The 18,308-nt window shown below is 40.1% G+C and overlaps 1 protein-coding gene across 1 annotated transcript in view; it reads left to right on the top strand.

Moving 5' to 3' along the window:
* nptxrb (neuronal pentraxin receptor b) overlaps window positions 1-17,972 on the top strand; it is a 126,945-nt gene extending 108,973 nt beyond the window's left edge. The window contains exon 6 of the mRNA XM_066658394.1: window positions 17,700-17,972. Coding sequence (XP_066514491.1) covers window positions 17,700-17,748 — 49 coding nt within the window. The 3' untranslated portion in view covers window positions 17,749-17,972. The remainder of the gene's footprint in view (window positions 1-17,699) is intronic.
* The last annotated feature ends 336 nt before the right edge of the window (window positions 17,973-18,308 follow it).

The raw sequence follows: 18,308 nt of genomic DNA, 5'->3' as shown, positions 1-18,308 counted from the left end.
CACATGCTATACCACGAGTATGTATAACTAAAATTCTATGATATTCAATGGTGTGTAGCTCTCTCTCGTGAAACAAGTCACGTGAGCCTCGGACCCCGGATCCAAACAAAGGAAGGACACCTCCCAATAGGGCGTGACCGTGCTACCTTTGAAAAGAGGGTGCAGACTCTCTTTTCAGTTTCTCACTCTCTTACTGCTGAAACTCTCTTAACTTGGCTCTCTCTTAACTCAACTCTCTCTGAACTTCCTTCTTGACTTCCGCTCCGACTTCTGAGCTTTCTTCTTTGAATCACGCTCTTACTTCTGCTCTTACTTCACGCGCTCCCACGCGCTCTAAGTTCCAACCTCTCCAAGTGAGACGTTTTTCTCTTCTCCACGCCAACGAACAAAGACTTTAAAAGGACCTCACTAAGCCCCTAGGAGACGTCTTGAGTTAGCTAGTGTGAAAGAATTTACGAACAACGTCGGGTGATTTGAATACCTTCTTTTCTTTTTATTGTGTTTATGTTTTATCGCCCAATCTAAGTTTAATCTCATGACTGATCAAAGCAGGTGAACTTATTCGTGGCCAGAGAAAGAAACACCGCCGAGATAGAAGAAAGTCGTAGAATAAGTAAGCCTATTGAATCGATTTTCAGTTCTGGATCTGCAGGAACCAGCGAAGCTTTCGTCTCTATGTCCACATAGTGGACCCTCCTACTCAGGACATTGAGCCAGAGGATCCTGCCGCCTGCGTCATTACGCTCCGAGTACGCCCGAGGCAACTCGACCGAAGATGAAATAACTCCACGCTGACCCAGCCTGGAAACGTCCGTGGGAGAACTGCGGAACCAAGCGAGACGCCATCACTCCCAGGACCTCAAAGAGCCTCTGTACCCGACGAGTAGTTGAGAATCGACGAAAAAGTAAGCTAAACCTACGCACTTCCAGAGCTGAAAATTGAATTAAGTCTCTTGATAAATTTATACGTTAATTAAACCTCAGTTAGCAACACATTAGTCACAAGCCATATAGCCTAGCTTATCTTCCAATTTGAATCGGCTTCACCTGCGTTGATGCCGTGAGGTTTCAAGATTTCCATTATTTGAAATCACAGTGGGTGGCACGGTGGCGCAGCAGGTAGTGTCGCAGTCACACAGCTCCAGGGACCTGGAGGTTGTGGGTTCGATTCCCGCTCCGGGTGACTGTCTGTGAGGAGTTGGTGTGTTCTCCCCGTGTCCGCGTGGGTTTCCTCTGGGTGCTCTGGTTTCCTCCCACAGTCCAAAAACACACGTTGCAGGTGGATTGGCGACTCGTAGGTGTGAGTGAATGTGTGTGTGTCTGTTTTGCCCTGTGAAGGACTGGCGTCCCCTCCAGGGTGTATTCCCGCCTTGCGCCCGATGATTCCAGGTAGGCTCTGGACCCCCCGCGACCCTAAATTGGATAAGCGGTTACAGATAATGGATGGATGGATGGATGAAATCACAGTGTGTGGAGTCTGTTCATTAAAAGTCTGAAGATCCTGAAGAACTCACTTAGCTTGGCCATTATTCATTTCTCAAATTAATTATTAACGTTTTAATCACTTAAGCCAATTATAAAATTTTAATTACTATCATTAGTCAAATATCAGTAATCATAAGAGTTTGAATAAAGTCAATGCTACAAACACAATATATAAATATATATAAAATATATTTATATCACAGTGTATATACAACCTACACTACAAGCCCCATAGAACCATTATATAGTAACGAATTATACTTAAGATTAAGATTATATATAATTAAGATTAAAGGCATCCATTCACTTATTCATTCATACACAGCAAAGCTCTCCATTAAAATCCAGCTCTAACAAAGTGGTTGCCACAACCAATTTCCAGTATTCCTACACCTTCACTTCCTCACCTTTACTCCCTTCAGCTGCTGAATTATAGATGTGTGTTAATCACCTCATTCAGGACCCCCATGCAGACCACCACTGTTCCCTCTCTCTTCCTCATGCTGTCTTTTTTAAATTTAATGCTCTCCCTCATTTTTCTCTAATTAGTTTCTCTCCCTCTGTCACTCTTCCTCATTCTTTGTTGTTCTCTCTTTCTTTTTTCCTCCCTAGTGCTCTATTTTCTGTCCCTCTTGCATTAATAATCTATTTTGATTCCCTTTCTATGCCTCACTTTATCGTTCCTAGCTCTTTTGTTCTTTCTCTCTCTCTCTCTCTCTCTCTCTCTCTCTCTCTCTCTCTCTCTCTCTCTCTCTGTGTTATCCTCGTATGCTCCCATATTCTATTTTAGTCTTTTTTATTTCTTTATTCTCTTTCTTTTGCTTGACATAGTCACTCCCTGCCCCCAGTTCAATTTTTCTTGTTTTATGTCCCCTTCCCCCCAACCCCAGTCTCTGTTTTTATGCCTTACCCTCTCTATCACTCTCACTTTCTCACTCTGATGACATTCCCTCATAATTACTTTTCGGAATGAAAATCATATCATGAATTATTTACCAAGGCTGAAGTCTCTTCCAGCATCTCTCAGCCACACACACACCTCCTGACACTCCAATCTGCCTCATTCCTCTATCGCACGTTTTCTCTTCGTTTTTTTTTCCGTTTCCATTTTTGCTATTCTTAGCAAATAAAACCACTGAAAGCAGCTGGCATTCATACAACACAAACACACACATGGTCATATCATAATATTCATTTCAGCTTTATATTAGGAAATAATGCTCTGGAACAGAAAAGCAAGTAAAAGCATAGAAACAGAGAAATAAAAACATAAAACATTGCAAATGTTCTTCAGGAACTTCAGCAAAATATGCTGTATGAATGTATGTATGTATATATAAATATATGTACAGTACCAGTCAAATATTTGGACACACCCACTCAGGGAGGATTTCCTTTGTTTTGGAAATTTCCCGCATATTGTGAACATACAATACTAGTCAAAAGTTTGGACATCTTCTCATATATATATATAAAATAATACATTGTAAAAATACAATAAAAAAACAAACAAAACAAAAACAAACAAAAAAGCCCTACCCCCTAATAATGAACAAACACAGTTCGCGCTGTCATGAAATACTATTCAAAGGGTGTAGAACAGTATATACTGATGGATAAAACCAGATCGATCAGTATAGCTAGAAAAAAAAAAAAAAACCCTATTACGGAACCTGTGTTGAGGGTTGATTAAATAAAAGAAGGAAGTTATTCCAAGTCTGATAAAATCTCCTTTCTGAGCCTCTCATTACACATCTGATTTTCTCCAGTTTTAAAGTAGCTAACACATCCCTAATCCAGTGTGTTACTGTGGGTGGGGCAGTGTCCTTCCACCCCAGAAGGATCAGACGGCGTGCCAGCAAAGTTGAAAAGGTGATCACCTTGTGTCCCCCAACAGGTCAAACCCCCAGGAACAACCACAAAAAGGAGCATAATTGGATTTAGGTTCAATTTAATGGCAAGAACAGCAGAAAGGGCTTCACAAACACCTCCCCAAAATTCTTGTATTTTAGGACAGACCCAGAACATGTGAATCAGAGTGGTTTCCTCAGATTTACATCTATCACAGGTTGGGTCTACTTCTGGATACATCTTAGCCCGTTTAGATTTATGAAGATGCATCCAGTGAACGACGTTAAATTGAATAAGGGAGTGTCTTGCACACATGGAAGAGGAGTGGATTCTCTTTAATATTTTAGCCCAAACTGTCTCACTAATTGTGGTTTGCAAGTTTTGTTCCCAAGCAAATTTTACTGCGGGGGTGGGAGGAAGATGCAAATGGAAAATCAGTCTCAAAATTGCAGAAATCGCTCTTTTCTTAGTTGGGTTAAATGATATCAGTTCATCAATTATATTATTGTCTGGTTTATCTGGGAACCCTGGAATGGAACGTGAGACATAATGCCTAACTTGTAGGTACCTAAAAAATGTGAAGTGGGAGGTCAAATTTAGAAGACAACTGTGCGAAAGAGGCAAACTTATCTTCAACAAAAAGATCTTTATTTCAGTATTTCAGGCATTTTTTGAACCGGATGTTAAAAGTGGCACCTTGCATCGACGGGGGAAAAAAACATTGGATGCTATTGAATTAGAAAGGTTCATATTTCAAAGGCCAAAATATTTCCTAAATTGTGAATAGAATCTAATAGAGTTGTTAACTATTGGGTTAATGATTATCCGATTTATGGAAAAAGGTAGAGATGCTCCTATTACTGAAGATAAAAATTGAGGGTCACAGGACTGTTTCTCCATTTCAACTCATATGGGGCCTCGTTTATCAAAGCAGTAATATGCCCAAAATAACAGACACCAAAGATTCATTGCCCAATAATAATATCTATGTTTTGGAAGAACCAATCCACCAACTAGTTTGGATTTCTGTAGATGATCTTTTCGCAGGCGTGGCCTTTTCCCATTCCAAATATATGTTAATATAATAGAGTCAAGCTTTTTAAAATAGGCATTGGGAAGAAACACAGGAAGGCACTGGAACAAGTATAGATACCTAGCAAGCACAGACATTTTAATCACATTCACTCTCCCAAGCATAGAAAGTGGGAGGGGAGACCATTTAATCAAATCTTGTTCGATTCTAAGTAGTAGTTTGTCAAAGTTATTTCTTTTAAGATCTGCAAAATCCTTAGTTACAGAAACACCTAGGTAAACAAAGCTATGCTCAGCAATCTTAAAAGGCACCCTAATATTTGCGAGAACAGTGTTATCTAAGTTTATTGGCAAGAGCTCACTCTTATGTAAGTTTAATTTATATCCTGAAATTTTCCCAAATTTTGTGAGAAGGTCTAAAATAAAAGGGATTGTTATCTCTGCCCTGGATACATACAACAGGAGTTCATCAGCATAGAGAGATAATTTGTGTTCTGTACAGCCTCTGTTAATACCATGGATAGAACTACTAGATCTTATAGCTATAGCCAAGGGCTCAATCGCTAATAGAAAATGAAGTGACTCAAAGAACATCCCTGGTGAGTCCCACGATTTAATTTGAAAGATTTAGAATAAAAGTGATTTGTTAGGACCATGGCTGAAGTGTTGGTATATATTAACCTAATCCATGAAATATATGTTGCACCGAATCCAAATCTTGCCAGTGTCTCGAAAAGGTAATTCCATTCTACTCTATCGAATGCCTTCTCTGCATCCATGGAGAGAATGCATTCTGAGTCCCCTTAAAAAAGGAGCGCTATCTTTAATGAAACCTGTTTGGTCTGGAGAAACAATGTCTGGCAAGGCATTCTCTAATCGTCTGGCTAGTACCTTAGCTAATATTTTGTAGTCACAGTCTAACAGGGATATTGGTCGATAGGATGCGCAGTCCATGGGGTCCTTATCTTTTTTTGGTAACAATGTTATACAAGCCTTGTTCATAGTGGCAGGAAGAGACCCTTTCGCTAGAGAGTCAGAGTACACGGAGTACACTAGCGAGTAAGTTGTTAGAACTCATTTGGTAACCCATCTGGCCCAGGAGATTTCCGAGATTGCAACATTTTGACTGCCATCTCAACCTATGCTGCGTTACTGGTGAATCCAAGGCAGAGACACGGTCATGAGACAATGTTGGCATAGGTAGATCCCTAAAAAAATTCTGTAAGAGATCGGAGTTGTTGAGCTTATCAGAACTATACAATTCTTTATAATACTGTTGAAAAGCATCATTTATCCCCTGCTGATCAGTGATGAGCCTGCCATTGTGAGATTTGATACCTTTAATAATTTGTTTAGCTCTATTGCCTTTTAATTGTTTTGACAATATCTCTCCAGCCTTATGGCCGTGTTCATACAAGTTAGTCCTATTTTTCAATAACAGGTATTCTATAGATTGTGAGGTAAGTAAATCATATTCTGCCTTGAGATTCAAGCATTCCTTATACAATTCTCGGGATGGAGCCTGTGCGTTCTTAACATCTATGGCCACAATCTGACCCTTGTTTGGCTAAGCTATTCTTTTTCTTTTTGGCCACAAAAGATATTGTCTGGCCTCTTAGATATGCCTTGAGTGCCCCTCGAACAGTTGAAATAGAAACTTCAGGAGTCACATTGATATCCAGGAACAGGGAAATTTGACCTGACAATTTTTTTTTAAGTTTTCATCATATAATAAAAGAGAGTTAAACCTCCAGTGTCTCCTAGGTGTCGTCACTTCAGATATATTACTAGATATAGATATATATAGGATATTACTATGGCTTGATATTCACATGATTGAGCGTCCACAATTAGTTCATCATCAATAAAAAAATAATCAATCCTACTGTAACTGTGATGGGCATAAGAAAAAAAAGAATATTGTCTATCAAGTGGGTGTAAGAAACGCCAAATATCTGAAATGCCATATTCATCAAGAAAAGCTTGTAGACAGGAAGCTGATTTGGATGTGGTATTACCTGGTCTCACTGATGATCGATCCAACCCAGGGTCCAGACACAGATTAAAATCCCTTAACTTAAGAAAACAGGAAAATAATTGGAGGTCGTCAACATTTGGAGCATACACATTAACTACTATGACATCTTTGTTATAAAGTTTACCGGTAACTATAACATAACGACCACTGGGGTCTAATATCGAAGAGGCTGGTGTGAAGGGTACATTTTTGTTAATCAGTATAGCAACCCCCTGGCTTTGCTCTGAAAGGTTAAATGGAAGCGCTGCCCCACCCACCCGCATTTCAGATGCAAATATTCTGAATTTTTAAGATGGGTTTCCTAGAGAAATGTGATTCCTATTTGCAAGATTTTAAGATGTGTGAGAACTTTCTTTCTTTTCACAGGGTGGTTCAAACCTTTAACATTCCAAGTAACAAACCCTTGTTTGAAATTTTTACTTGTCATATTTAGGACATAAGCAAAGTTAGGGAACAATACAGTCGGTTATAGACATAAAACAAATTACCAAATAGTTTACTCGATCTGGAACAAGGAACTAAAAGAGTTGCTATTACTGACAGCAGGAACCCAAAACAAATATTTTAATAAACTTCTCAGCTTCAGCCACAGAGCTGAATGCAGTTTGGGTCCCGTCAGTCTGTGTGATGAGTCTTGCTGGGTACAGGCGGGAGGGTTTCAGTCCCATCTTGTATAAAGATGACATTACAGACCTATATTCCTTCCGTTTGCTCACCACTTCAGGGGGGTAGTCTTCATAAATCCTGTACGAGATGTTTTGGTATTTCAGGTCCCCCCTCTTCCTGGCCTTCCGAACTACGAGCTCCTTATATTGAAAACGCTGAAAACTGAGTATGACAAGCCGCGGCCTAGATCCAGGCCCCGGCTTGGGCGCCAGGCTGCGATGTGCATGATCCAGCTCCGGTGCCGTGGGGAAAGTGTCATGACCAAACACATCCCATAGTAGCTTTGCAAGAAAAAGACTGGATTGTGGGCCTTCCATACCTTCAGGTATTCCTACCAGCCGGACGTTGCTCCTTCTGCCTCTCCCCTCCAGCTCAGTTAGCCTAGCCTTAAGCTTCTTGTTGTCAGCTTGTAAACTCACATGGCTGCTCTCCACCTTCGCCAAATGCTGATGAAGAGAAGTGAAGTCAAACGCAGATCGGTTGACAACAGTCTCTTGGATAACATCCAGTTTGTCGTTAACCTCTTTAGACAATGTTTTCAGCTCGGAGATTAGCGCAGACCTATGCTCAGCTAATGAGGCTATAAGGGGGGTTTTGCTAATGCTAATGATGGCTTTGCTAAAGTATATATTTTATACTTTAGATTCTTCAAAGTAAGATTCTTTTACTTTGATGACAAATTTGCACACTCTTGGTGTTCTCTCAGTCAGCTTCATGAGGTCATCACCTGGAATGGTTTTCAGTGAACAGCTGTGGCCTCGTTAAGGTCTGGAGGTCTGGGGTTGAACAGTTATTAGTAACAGGTACATTCTGGGGGAAAAAGAGAACACTGGTGAGCTCAGGAATTCAGTAAAGCCTGGACATCCACAGAAGACAACAGTGGTGGATGGTTGCACAATCCTTTCCATTGTGAAGAAAACCCCCTTCACAACATCCACCTAAGTGAAGAACACTTGTGTATCAGTGTGTATCAGTATCTATATCTACCATAAGACTTTGTGAGAGCAAATACAGAGAGTTCATCACAAGGTGTTAACAGCATTCTTTGGACATATGAAACTAAAAACAACCTGTACTACTATGATGGGAAGAAGAAAGTATGGAGAAGGCTTGGAACAGCTCATGATCCAAAACACACCACATTCTCTGTAAAACATGGTGCAAGCCATGTGATGGCATTGACATGCATGGCTTCCAATAGCACTGAGTCACAAGTGTTTATTGATGATGTGACAGAAGACAGAAGCAGCCGAATGAATTCTCAAGCATACAGGTATATACTTTCTTCTCAGATTCAATCAAATTCAGCAAGGTTAATTGGATGGCGCTTCCCAGTACAGATAGACAATAACCCAAAACATGCTGCAAAACCAACCCAGAAGCCCAGGAGCAACCATATTGAGCATGCATTTCACTTGCTTATGAAGCCAGAAATCCCCACAAACAAGCAACAACCAAGCTACTGAGAGAAACTATTCATCATTTTCATCATACACCACCCCTCACACCTCTTGTTCTAGCTTATTTCCTTGACCATCCCTCTCATCCCTGGGGTAGGTCCTCTCATCCCTATTCTTCCTCCTATCCCTCCCCTGATTTCCATTTTCTCTTACCTCTTCCCCCCTTCCTCTGTCTTATACGTTCTTCATCACCCTCATTCTATATACCCCTCCTCTCACTCCTCTTCTTCCTCCAATTCCCTTCCCCCACTACTCCTATGTATATAAGGCCCTCCTAAAATATTTGGTGTTAGACTGGATTGGGATCAGACTGGATCAGGAACAGACTCAGAACTGGTGACAAACTGATGACCAAGCTGTGCCCGTGCTTTTTTGCATGCACGTGAAGGAAACCTCTGAACCTCCAGTACTCATACATGGTCCTGTGTATGTGTAAATACAAACCGGATTCCAAAAAAGTTGGGACACTAAACTAATTGTGAATAAAAACTGAATGCAATGATGTGGAGGTGTCAACATCTAATATTATATTCAGAATAGAACACAAATCACAGATCAAAAGTTTAAACTGAGAGAATGTATCATTTTAAGGGAAAAATATGTTGTTTCAAAATTTCATGGCGTCAACAAATCCCAAAAAAGTTGGGACAAGGCCATTTTTTACCACTGTGTGGCATCCCCACTTCTTCTTACAACACTCGACAGATGTCTGGGGACAGAGGAGACCAGTATCTCAAGTTTAGAAATAGGAATGCTCTCCCATTCATGTCTAATACAGGCCTTTAACTGTTCAATCGTCTTGGGCCTTCTTTGTCGCACCTTCCTCTTTATGATGCGCCAAATGTTCTCTATAGGTGAAAGATATGGACTGCAGGCTGGCCATTTCAGTACCCGGATCCTTCTCCTACGTAGCCATGATGTTGTGATTGCTGCAGAATGTGGTCTGGCATTATCTTCTGAACATAGTTCTCTGCATTAATGGTGCCTTTCCAGACATGCAAGCTGCCCATGCCACAAGCACTCATGCAACCCCATACCATCAGTGATGCAGACTTCTGAACGGAGCATTGATAACAACTTGGGTTATCCTTGTCCTCTCTGGTCCGGATGACATGGCATCCCAGTGTTCCATAAAGAACTTCAAATCGTGACTCATCTGACCACAGAACAGTCTTCTATTTTGCCACACTCCATTTTAAAAGACCCCTGGCCCAGTGCAAACGTCTGAGCTTGTGGAGCTTGCTTAGAAATGGCTTCCTCTTTTTAGAGTTTCAGCTGGCAACGGCGGATGGCACGGTGGATTGTGTTCACTGACAATGCTTTCTGGAAGTATTCCTGAGCCCATTCTGTTTTTTCCTTGACAGTGGCATTCCTGTTTGAGGTGCAGTGACGTTTAAGGGCCCGGAGATCACAAGCATCCAGTAGAGTTTTACGGCCCTTACGCATAGCAATTGTTCCAGATTCTCTGAATCTTTTGATGATGTTATGCACGGTTGATGATGATAACTTAAAAGTCTTTGCTATTTTACGCTGGGTAACACCATTCTATTGCTGCACTATCTTTCTGCGCAACAATGGTGGAATTGGTAATCCTCTTACCATCTTGGCTTCAGAGAGACACTGACACTCTGAGAAGCTCTTTTTATACACCATGTTGTCAATTGACCTAATCAGTGTTAATTGGTCTTCCAGCTGTTCGTTATATGCTCAATTTCCTTTTTACAGCCACTTATTGCTACTTGTTCCAACTTTTTTGGGATTTGTTGACACTGAAATTTTAAATCAACATATTTTTCCTTTAAAATGTTACATTTACTCAGATTAAACTTTTGAACTGTCATCTATGTTCTATTACGAATAAAATATTGACATTTGCCATCTCCACATAATTGCATTCAGTTTTTATTCATAATTTGTTTAGTGTCCCAACTTTTTTGGAATCCGGTTTGTAAACTCCAGTCAACGCTGAACTCCAGACTCCTGACTCTTCAATGCCGAATTTCTAACAGTTGGTGCCGTGACCCGGATGGCATACTGAATCCTTCTTGGTGAGTAATGCCATCACGAACTAAAGACAAATTCTGGCAGAACCTTCTCCTATGCAGACTAGGATATAAGGAATAAGAGTCAGTAAAATTATCCTGAAATTGTAACTGTGTTGTTACTGTTATCCCCTCAGGTGAGGGAAGACCAGTAGTTTGTAACTGTTGTTACTGTTATCCCCTCTATATGAGGGAAGACTGGTATTTTATAAGTATTTAGATATTCTGATCAAAAGAGGCCTGTTTGTGTTTCGTCGAAACATTGGCGTGTCACTGGTAAAAACCTAGAGTTTTGTGGCTGTTTTATATTCTTTGATCAAGAAAGATCTGTTTGTGTTTGTTGAAACACTAGTGTGCCACTGGTAAAAACTTACAGTTTTGTGGCTGTTCTTATATACTTTGTTTGGAGGAAAACAGTATTTGAAGTTACTGTTAGCTATTAAGGGAAACTTTTGTTTTGTTTAATTTGTTTGTTTGCTTGTTTTGTTTAATTTGTTTGTTTGCTTGTTTTGTTGTGTTGCCTCACCATGACTTCAAATTAACAAAATGTTCAAGTGTGTGATAAAACAACCTGGAAACCTACTAACTATAAAAACAGCACACTAGTCAAGGATGGGACTGAAATGCCTCAATGGACAGAGCCAGATTTTGAAAGGGTAATTGACAACGTTGTAAAAAACACATCAATGAGCATAAGAGAACTCAGTACTTTTCATCTAAAGGCTTTTCCTCTGATACTGAATGGGCTTTTGAAGAATGTAAATCAGCCTTAGGCTATGGCATTAAACATGGCTCATTTAAAGAGTGTCTCTATGTAATTCAGCAGTACTGGAAGTCAAAGCTAAAATGCATGGGGAGTAAACTAGAAGAAGCTGAGAGGAAAGTTTTAGGTCTTACTAATGAAGGTAAAAAGCATAAAATAGCTGCTATGAATGCCCAAAGAACTTCCAAAAAACTTCAGCAGTCACTGACTGAGGTTGAACAGCTACATGCTAACTGCAAACCTGTAAAACGTCAATGTCGACCTCCACCTGTAGCTCCTCCTCCGGGTCAGTCATGCTATACAGAGGATGAAGAACCTCCACTGTTGGCAGGACTGTATCCAGATTTAGATACAATCCAAGTTCTGAACCTAACTGATAGTAGACAGCTTACTAGTAAGGTTTTGGATGGTTTGGGTGACAGTGGACAAGATATTGATAGAGGATGGAAAGTCTTCAGGGAATGGATCAGTCTTAAATGTCGAAAGACCAAAGACTGGGGGCAGATAACTGGTTGCAGACAAAGGAAAGTAGAATCAGCTGCCGAATACTGTGAACGGTTTGAAAGTTTTTTTTTGCGCCAATGTGGAATTGAGAACTATAACAGTGATAACATTGATGATACAACTGAAGGTCCTCATTTTACACAGCTGGTAGAATCTTTGAGACCAGATCTTAGACACGCCCTGGTGACATCACTTCCTAACTGGCGTAATGTTAAATGGGGTAAAATTAAAAGTGAACTTGACAGGCTAGACCTTGACTTAGAACCAGGCCATGTGTCAGTTTCCATATATGTCCTCTCAGAAAAGAGTTCTAACTCAGGTTCCAGTAAGAAGTTCACTAGCCAGAAGAAGGAGTGCCATTATTGTAGAAAGCAGGCAGATAACTGCAAAAAGGGTGTGGGGGTGAACATGAATCTTAAGGGTTTTTCACAGGGCAGCAGAGCAGGAGCTCCTTTTGAGGGAACTTCATATCAGCAGTTGTCACTGATGATTAAGATAATGCTTGGAGTCACTGAGCAGTTGTTTTTGATATTCAAAACTCTGCTAGGAGTCACAGGGATATCAGACTGACCAACAACAGCTTAAGATCATCTGTGTTCTTAGAATAAGAAATCCTGATACATATGTAAGGGCACTTACTGATTTAATTTGCAAGCACACCTTTCAGATATTTTGGGTTTATATAATTAAGGCAGATGATAATTAAGGAAAGCTTTTTTGAATGAATTAGCCTTTTAGGTCTAATATTAATAAACTCTTGTTCCCTGAATACAGGAAGGCCTTCTTAGGTCTTGAAAATATTCTTACACTGATATTTCCAAAACCACTATACGATCTGCTTAACTTGGGTGACATGATATTTTACTCCTTTAGTGCAACAAATTTTTCCATTTGGTCCTGGTGTCTGGACCAAAGGGGGAACATAGTTAAAATAAAGTCAGGGCTGTAGGTAGCCATAAAATAAATACTGGCCAAAGCGTCATGGTGAAGCAACATGAAAAGTTTTCCTGGGTTTATTACATATGAATGTAAGGAAACATTTCCTACTGTAAATAGATCAACTTTGCCCCAGAACTAGTAAGTTTTTTCTAGGGAAAGCTGTAGAGGAGGTGGGTGAAGCACAGAGCCTCAGGGAAGATCCATAGTTTTTAGGCTATGGTGGCTACCCCTATTGGTGAAGATTTCAACACACTGTGTGGAACCATACCAGCCCCCTCTGAGGGACATATGGTGGGGCAGAGTATAACTTAATTGCAGATAAACTTCTCACCTGTGAACAGTTTACTGTGGAAGTATCTCTTTTGTGTTGGTTACAGATAAACCAGAGCCAGACAGTGCTCCTGCCTACCCAGCATGGTCTGAATGATCTTCACACTTCTGAACATAACTACAACGGCTGAAGAGCTGAGTGTCTACAGCTTCAACCAGACTTTAAGATCTCTCATCAAATGATGTTCTTTAAGGCATTATGCACACATCTTGGCCATTTGATGCTTACAGAGCTGAGGGGCTGTAGAGGTATGCGCTACGAAAAATGGACTGAAGGAAAACAGTGTTGGAGCATTTGACCATTTCATACTTGTAATGATGATCCATTAGAGAGAATCAAAGGGTGGATTGAGAGAAACTATTCATCATCTTTCATCATACACCTCCGCTCACACCTCTTGTTCTAGCTTATTTCCTTTACCATCACCCTTATCACAGCAACCCCTCCTCCCCCTCCTCTCACCCCTATTCTTCCTCCTATCCCTCCCCTGATTTCCATTTTCTCTTACATTTTCCCCTTTTCCTCTGTCTTACACGTTCTTCATCACCCTCATTCTACATACCCCTCCTCTTCTTCCTCCAATTCCCTTCCCCCACTACTCCTATGTATATAAGGCCCTCCTAAAATATTTGGTGTTAGACTGGATCGGGATCAGACTGGATCAGGAACAGACTGAGAACTGGTGACAAACTGATGAACAAGCTGTGCCCGTGCTTTTCTGCATGCACATGAAGGAAACCTCTGAACCTCCAGTTTCTAAACTCCAGATCATCCTGAGATAGACTGAGATCATCCAGCTGTACTCATACATGGTCCTGTGTATGTGTAAATAAACTCCAGTCAACGCTGAACTCCAGTCTCCTGACTCTTCAATGTCGAATTTCTAGGTTTGGCCTGGCAAAGCATCACTAAGGAGGAAAACAACATTTGGTGATGTCCATGGGTTCCAGATTTCAGACAATCATTGCCTGCAAAGAATTGTTAGAAATTAAAATTTTATTCATGGTAATGTTAATTTGTCCAATTACTTTTGAGAACTGGAAAAGAGGAGGCTGCAAGAGAAACCGTCATTATACTGTGAAGAAATAAAGTAACAAGGGCTCTGAAGAACTTTGAAAAAACCTTCTTACTAACATGGTTTGCTGCTGTATTAAAGGCGATGTTCACAATTTTAGTAATAAAGAAGAAATAACACTTTAAATAACAGCCCACTAATTACTGGTTAAGTACAGAGTAAGTACCTGTTAAGTAAGCCGAAAGATAAAAGACATACCACTGCTCCGGGCATGTGTGCTCACTGCCCCCTAGTGTTCACTAGTGAGTGTAAATGTGTGTTTTACTGCACAGATTGGGTTAAATGCGAAGAACAAATTCCTGTGTGCAAGCACAGTGCCCCATAAAGTGATTCTAATTCGAAAAGTGTTTTGATATCTGATGAGCATTTATTGTCCATGGCGTACACAAGCTCCTGACTTGATCCTCCCTCCTCCTCCAGTTTGTAGTAAGGCAGTGCTGAGCAATGGGCCAAACAGACTGCTGCTACACTACGCTCTCCTCTGACCCACAGCATTAGACAGACGACAGGTAATGACAGTGTGAAATCCCTGACGTTGTTTGATCCAAAATTAACCACAACACTTAACATTATAGTGCCGCTAAGTGGCTATTGGCCCAACGTTTCCTTTAAAGTAAAATATCCTATTGTGTTTTTTTTGTATTTATTAATAATTTTGACCATGGTTGCCCTTTTTTTTGGCTTGAGCACCTGCCCCCCAAAAATGTCTGGGCACATGCCTGCTGGGTATCTTACAAACATTTTACAAATAAGGCTGAAGGGTAAGTACCTGGTAACTAAGCTGTAAGATAAAAAAAAAAGTACTGAGTAAGTAAAGGGTATGACACTAGAAATATGTGGTTATTACTGAGTATCTTACAAACGTTTTACAAATAAGGCATGTAACTACTTTCCAAATCCATTCTATTTCTAAGCATAATTATAGATTATAAAACGGAATGGAAATGGCAGGAAATATGCACTGGTGTTGTCTTCCACACTTTCCTGCTCCCTCAGCTCAGCAGACTTACCTTTGAGTCATTGTCTTCACACAGAGGTCCTTGGCGTTTATCATTCCTTTTATATATTTAACATTCTTTGAACAACCAAGACAATTAAGTAAATGTGCACTCTCCAGACTTAACCTTGAGTGTTATGGTAGTACAGCTTAGTACCTGGTACTTTCATGTATCTTACGCTTAAGTGCCCTGCAATACAGGCAGTTCGGTCTGTAATTTAAAGTGTATAGCTTAATACAATGGTTCCCAAAGTGAACGCTATTGAAGGAGGTCGCATAAAGTATTCTCATCTACAAATGGGAGCACGGCACAAAAAGTTTGGGAATCACTGGTTTAGTACCCAGTACTTTCCTGTAACTTGCTTTTAAGTACCCTTTAATATAGGAAGTGCGGGCTGTAAATTAAAGTGTAGCTTTGTACCTCCTGCACTCTCCTGTAAGTAAATTTTAATGTAACTAAATATTGGGGTATTTTCAACCAGCGAAATCAAAACATGATAACTTTCGATTATTTAAATACTTTCAACAGAATAATTTGTGAACAAAGTCAGAAAACATAAACACAATCTATGTACACAAACTGCAACCAAAGCTTTATCTACGTTTTTTCTTTAATTAGCCCATCACAAAAACATACATACAAACTCAAAGAAGTTTATGCAAACATACATACAAACTCAAAAAATATTCGGATTCGGATCGGATGATACATACCCTAAAAAAGTAGTTGCTGACATTATAGACACTTGAGGAAACTACCGGAGTGAATGATGGGCTGGAGAGCAATCTACAAGAATTACGGAGATGGAGAAGTACTGGTGCAACCCAAATGAGTGCCAAACCCAGTCAAATTCTGAGTTGCTCTAGACAGAAAATACCCCTGGCCATATTTAAGGGACCACTTTCGCTTCAAGTGCAAGAAAGGTGACATCTTTATAATGCAGTATAAGCTGTGTTTGCCAAGAGAGAATTAGCAGCTTATGAAAACCCAACGTCAAACCTCCACATGTAGAGCATTTACAGGTGTGTTAAATAATTGTTGTAACATTGCATTGGTAGTTCTAAATAAATTTTCCTATTTTAATAAGTTTCAAGATACCAAATGATGTCAAAAATACATCAGTGTGTGTTGGTTGGTATTATTCAACTGTTACTTATATTGGCCTTTGTGTTACGACTTGTAGTGGAGGATGGATCCAGATCAAGAAATGAAAAATTAAGACTCTGACTCTCCATTTTCTTTTATATAAAAAGAGAAAACGGAACGCTGCATTCCACAGAGTGTGCGTGCTGAAAGACTACGCACCCCCAACCACCCACCCATACACACACACACACAAACACACACTCATGCACACACCTATATCTGATAGCCAGAAGGCTAAGCAGAACACTTTTCAGTGACCCCCAGGATGACACTGAGTGGTCCTCTTCAAACTTTATGATGGCCAGATGACCAATAAACCAAAAGATCACTCACCAGAGCCTTGGGAACGGGATTATAAAACTCACCCAGGGGGAAGACCCCAGGACCCCCGAGCATTTTTATCACCCTCTGCGTCGGATTGTCGAACTCCAATCTTATCGCAAGATCGGCAGATGGCCCCGGACTGCCTAATGGTGACCTCTCTCAACCCGAGTTCAAACCATACAAACAGCATGGACCAACAGTGCCCCCAAGTGGACGTTTGCGAAATCATATGCCACCCTAATCATTTTTCCCTATCTCAAAAGAGAATTATCTTGGACGTTTGGACGTATGTTTCTGCTAAATCTAAGCATGTATTATGCAATATTTTATTAATGTTGTCCTCTGTTATTCTCAGGTGACTGTCTACTAACTAATCGAGTGACGTGAATTAATGTTTTAATCACGAAGAAAGATTCCTGTCTAAATTTAGAAGAATGTTAATTAATCTCTAACATCTAGAATAGGTGGTAATATACTCGATATATATATATATATATATATATATATATATATATATATATATATATATATATATAGTTGATAAATATACTCCAGTATACTCATTATGGTATATTCAAGTATGTACGAAGTATTCTAGGATGCTCTATTTTAGCCAAATCATAAGTGATTTTTAATTCTCCGGAACTTGAGACCGGTCACGTGGACTCCCCAAACCCAGGAACCAATCAGAGAACGGCAACCTTCCAAGTGGGCGTGACCGCGCCACCAATGAAAAAGGAGTCGCTCAGCTTTTGGACTTTCTCTCGGTTTTTTTTTCTGATACTCTCCCTCTGCTCTTTGTTTCACTCAGATTTTCCTTCTACGGTGACGGAGCCGACTCTCCCAAAAGACTCTTAAAAGACCGATCTTCATGCGAACTAACAGGGGATGCCTTGTGTCAGTTAGCATTGCAATACAGAAGTTAAAACGTTGAATAGGTCGATTAGCTCTGCCAGTAACTTTCCACTTTTGTGTTCGTTGTTGTTTGTATAATCACCCTCCAGGTGAGTGTTGTTTGTAATACATTTGTTGTTCGTTGTGAAAGGAATCCCCCTACTGACGTTACACCATCTAAGGACGCCGAAAGTGGCTGACTCATCCTGGAGGGAATCTTCTCCCAAGCAAGCCCACCTTCCTTGATGCGGTGAGGGCAGGAAGCCAAGAACCGGAGAACGGAGATTAAAAATCTGCTGGACCCATCGGCTTGGTTATAATAGCAACAAGAGTAAGCAAGTAAATTCCTCATTTTCAGCTGATGCTGAATTAAGTCTCTTGATAAATTTATACATTAATTAAACCTCATTTAGCAACACCTCTTGTTCACAAGTCATATAGCCTAGCCAATTATTAAATTTGAACTGGTTTCACCTGCGTTGATTCCGTGAGATTTTGATGATTTTGCTACGTTTATCAACTTATTATTGTTCCTCTTAATAAAGTATTTCTATTATTTGAAATAATACGGTGTGTGGAGTCTATTCCTAAGAGTCTGAAAATCCTGAAAACTCACCCCTAGCGTTGACAGTATTTCAATCTCTGATAAATTATTAATATTGTTGTCATCTAAATTCAGTAATAATAATAATGTGATAATCACCATTAAACATAACTAACTCAAATACTGTTACTACTGAACCATACATGTGCTGGTCAT

The sequence above is a fragment of the Hoplias malabaricus genome, chromosome Y (assembly GCF_029633855.1).
Source record: "Hoplias malabaricus isolate fHopMal1 chromosome Y, fHopMal1.hap1, whole genome shotgun sequence".
Lineage (NCBI taxonomy): Eukaryota > Metazoa > Chordata > Actinopteri > Characiformes > Erythrinidae > Hoplias > Hoplias malabaricus.
The sequence above is the reverse complement of the archived record's forward strand: the minus strand, read 5'-3'. Positions and strand labels throughout refer to the sequence as shown.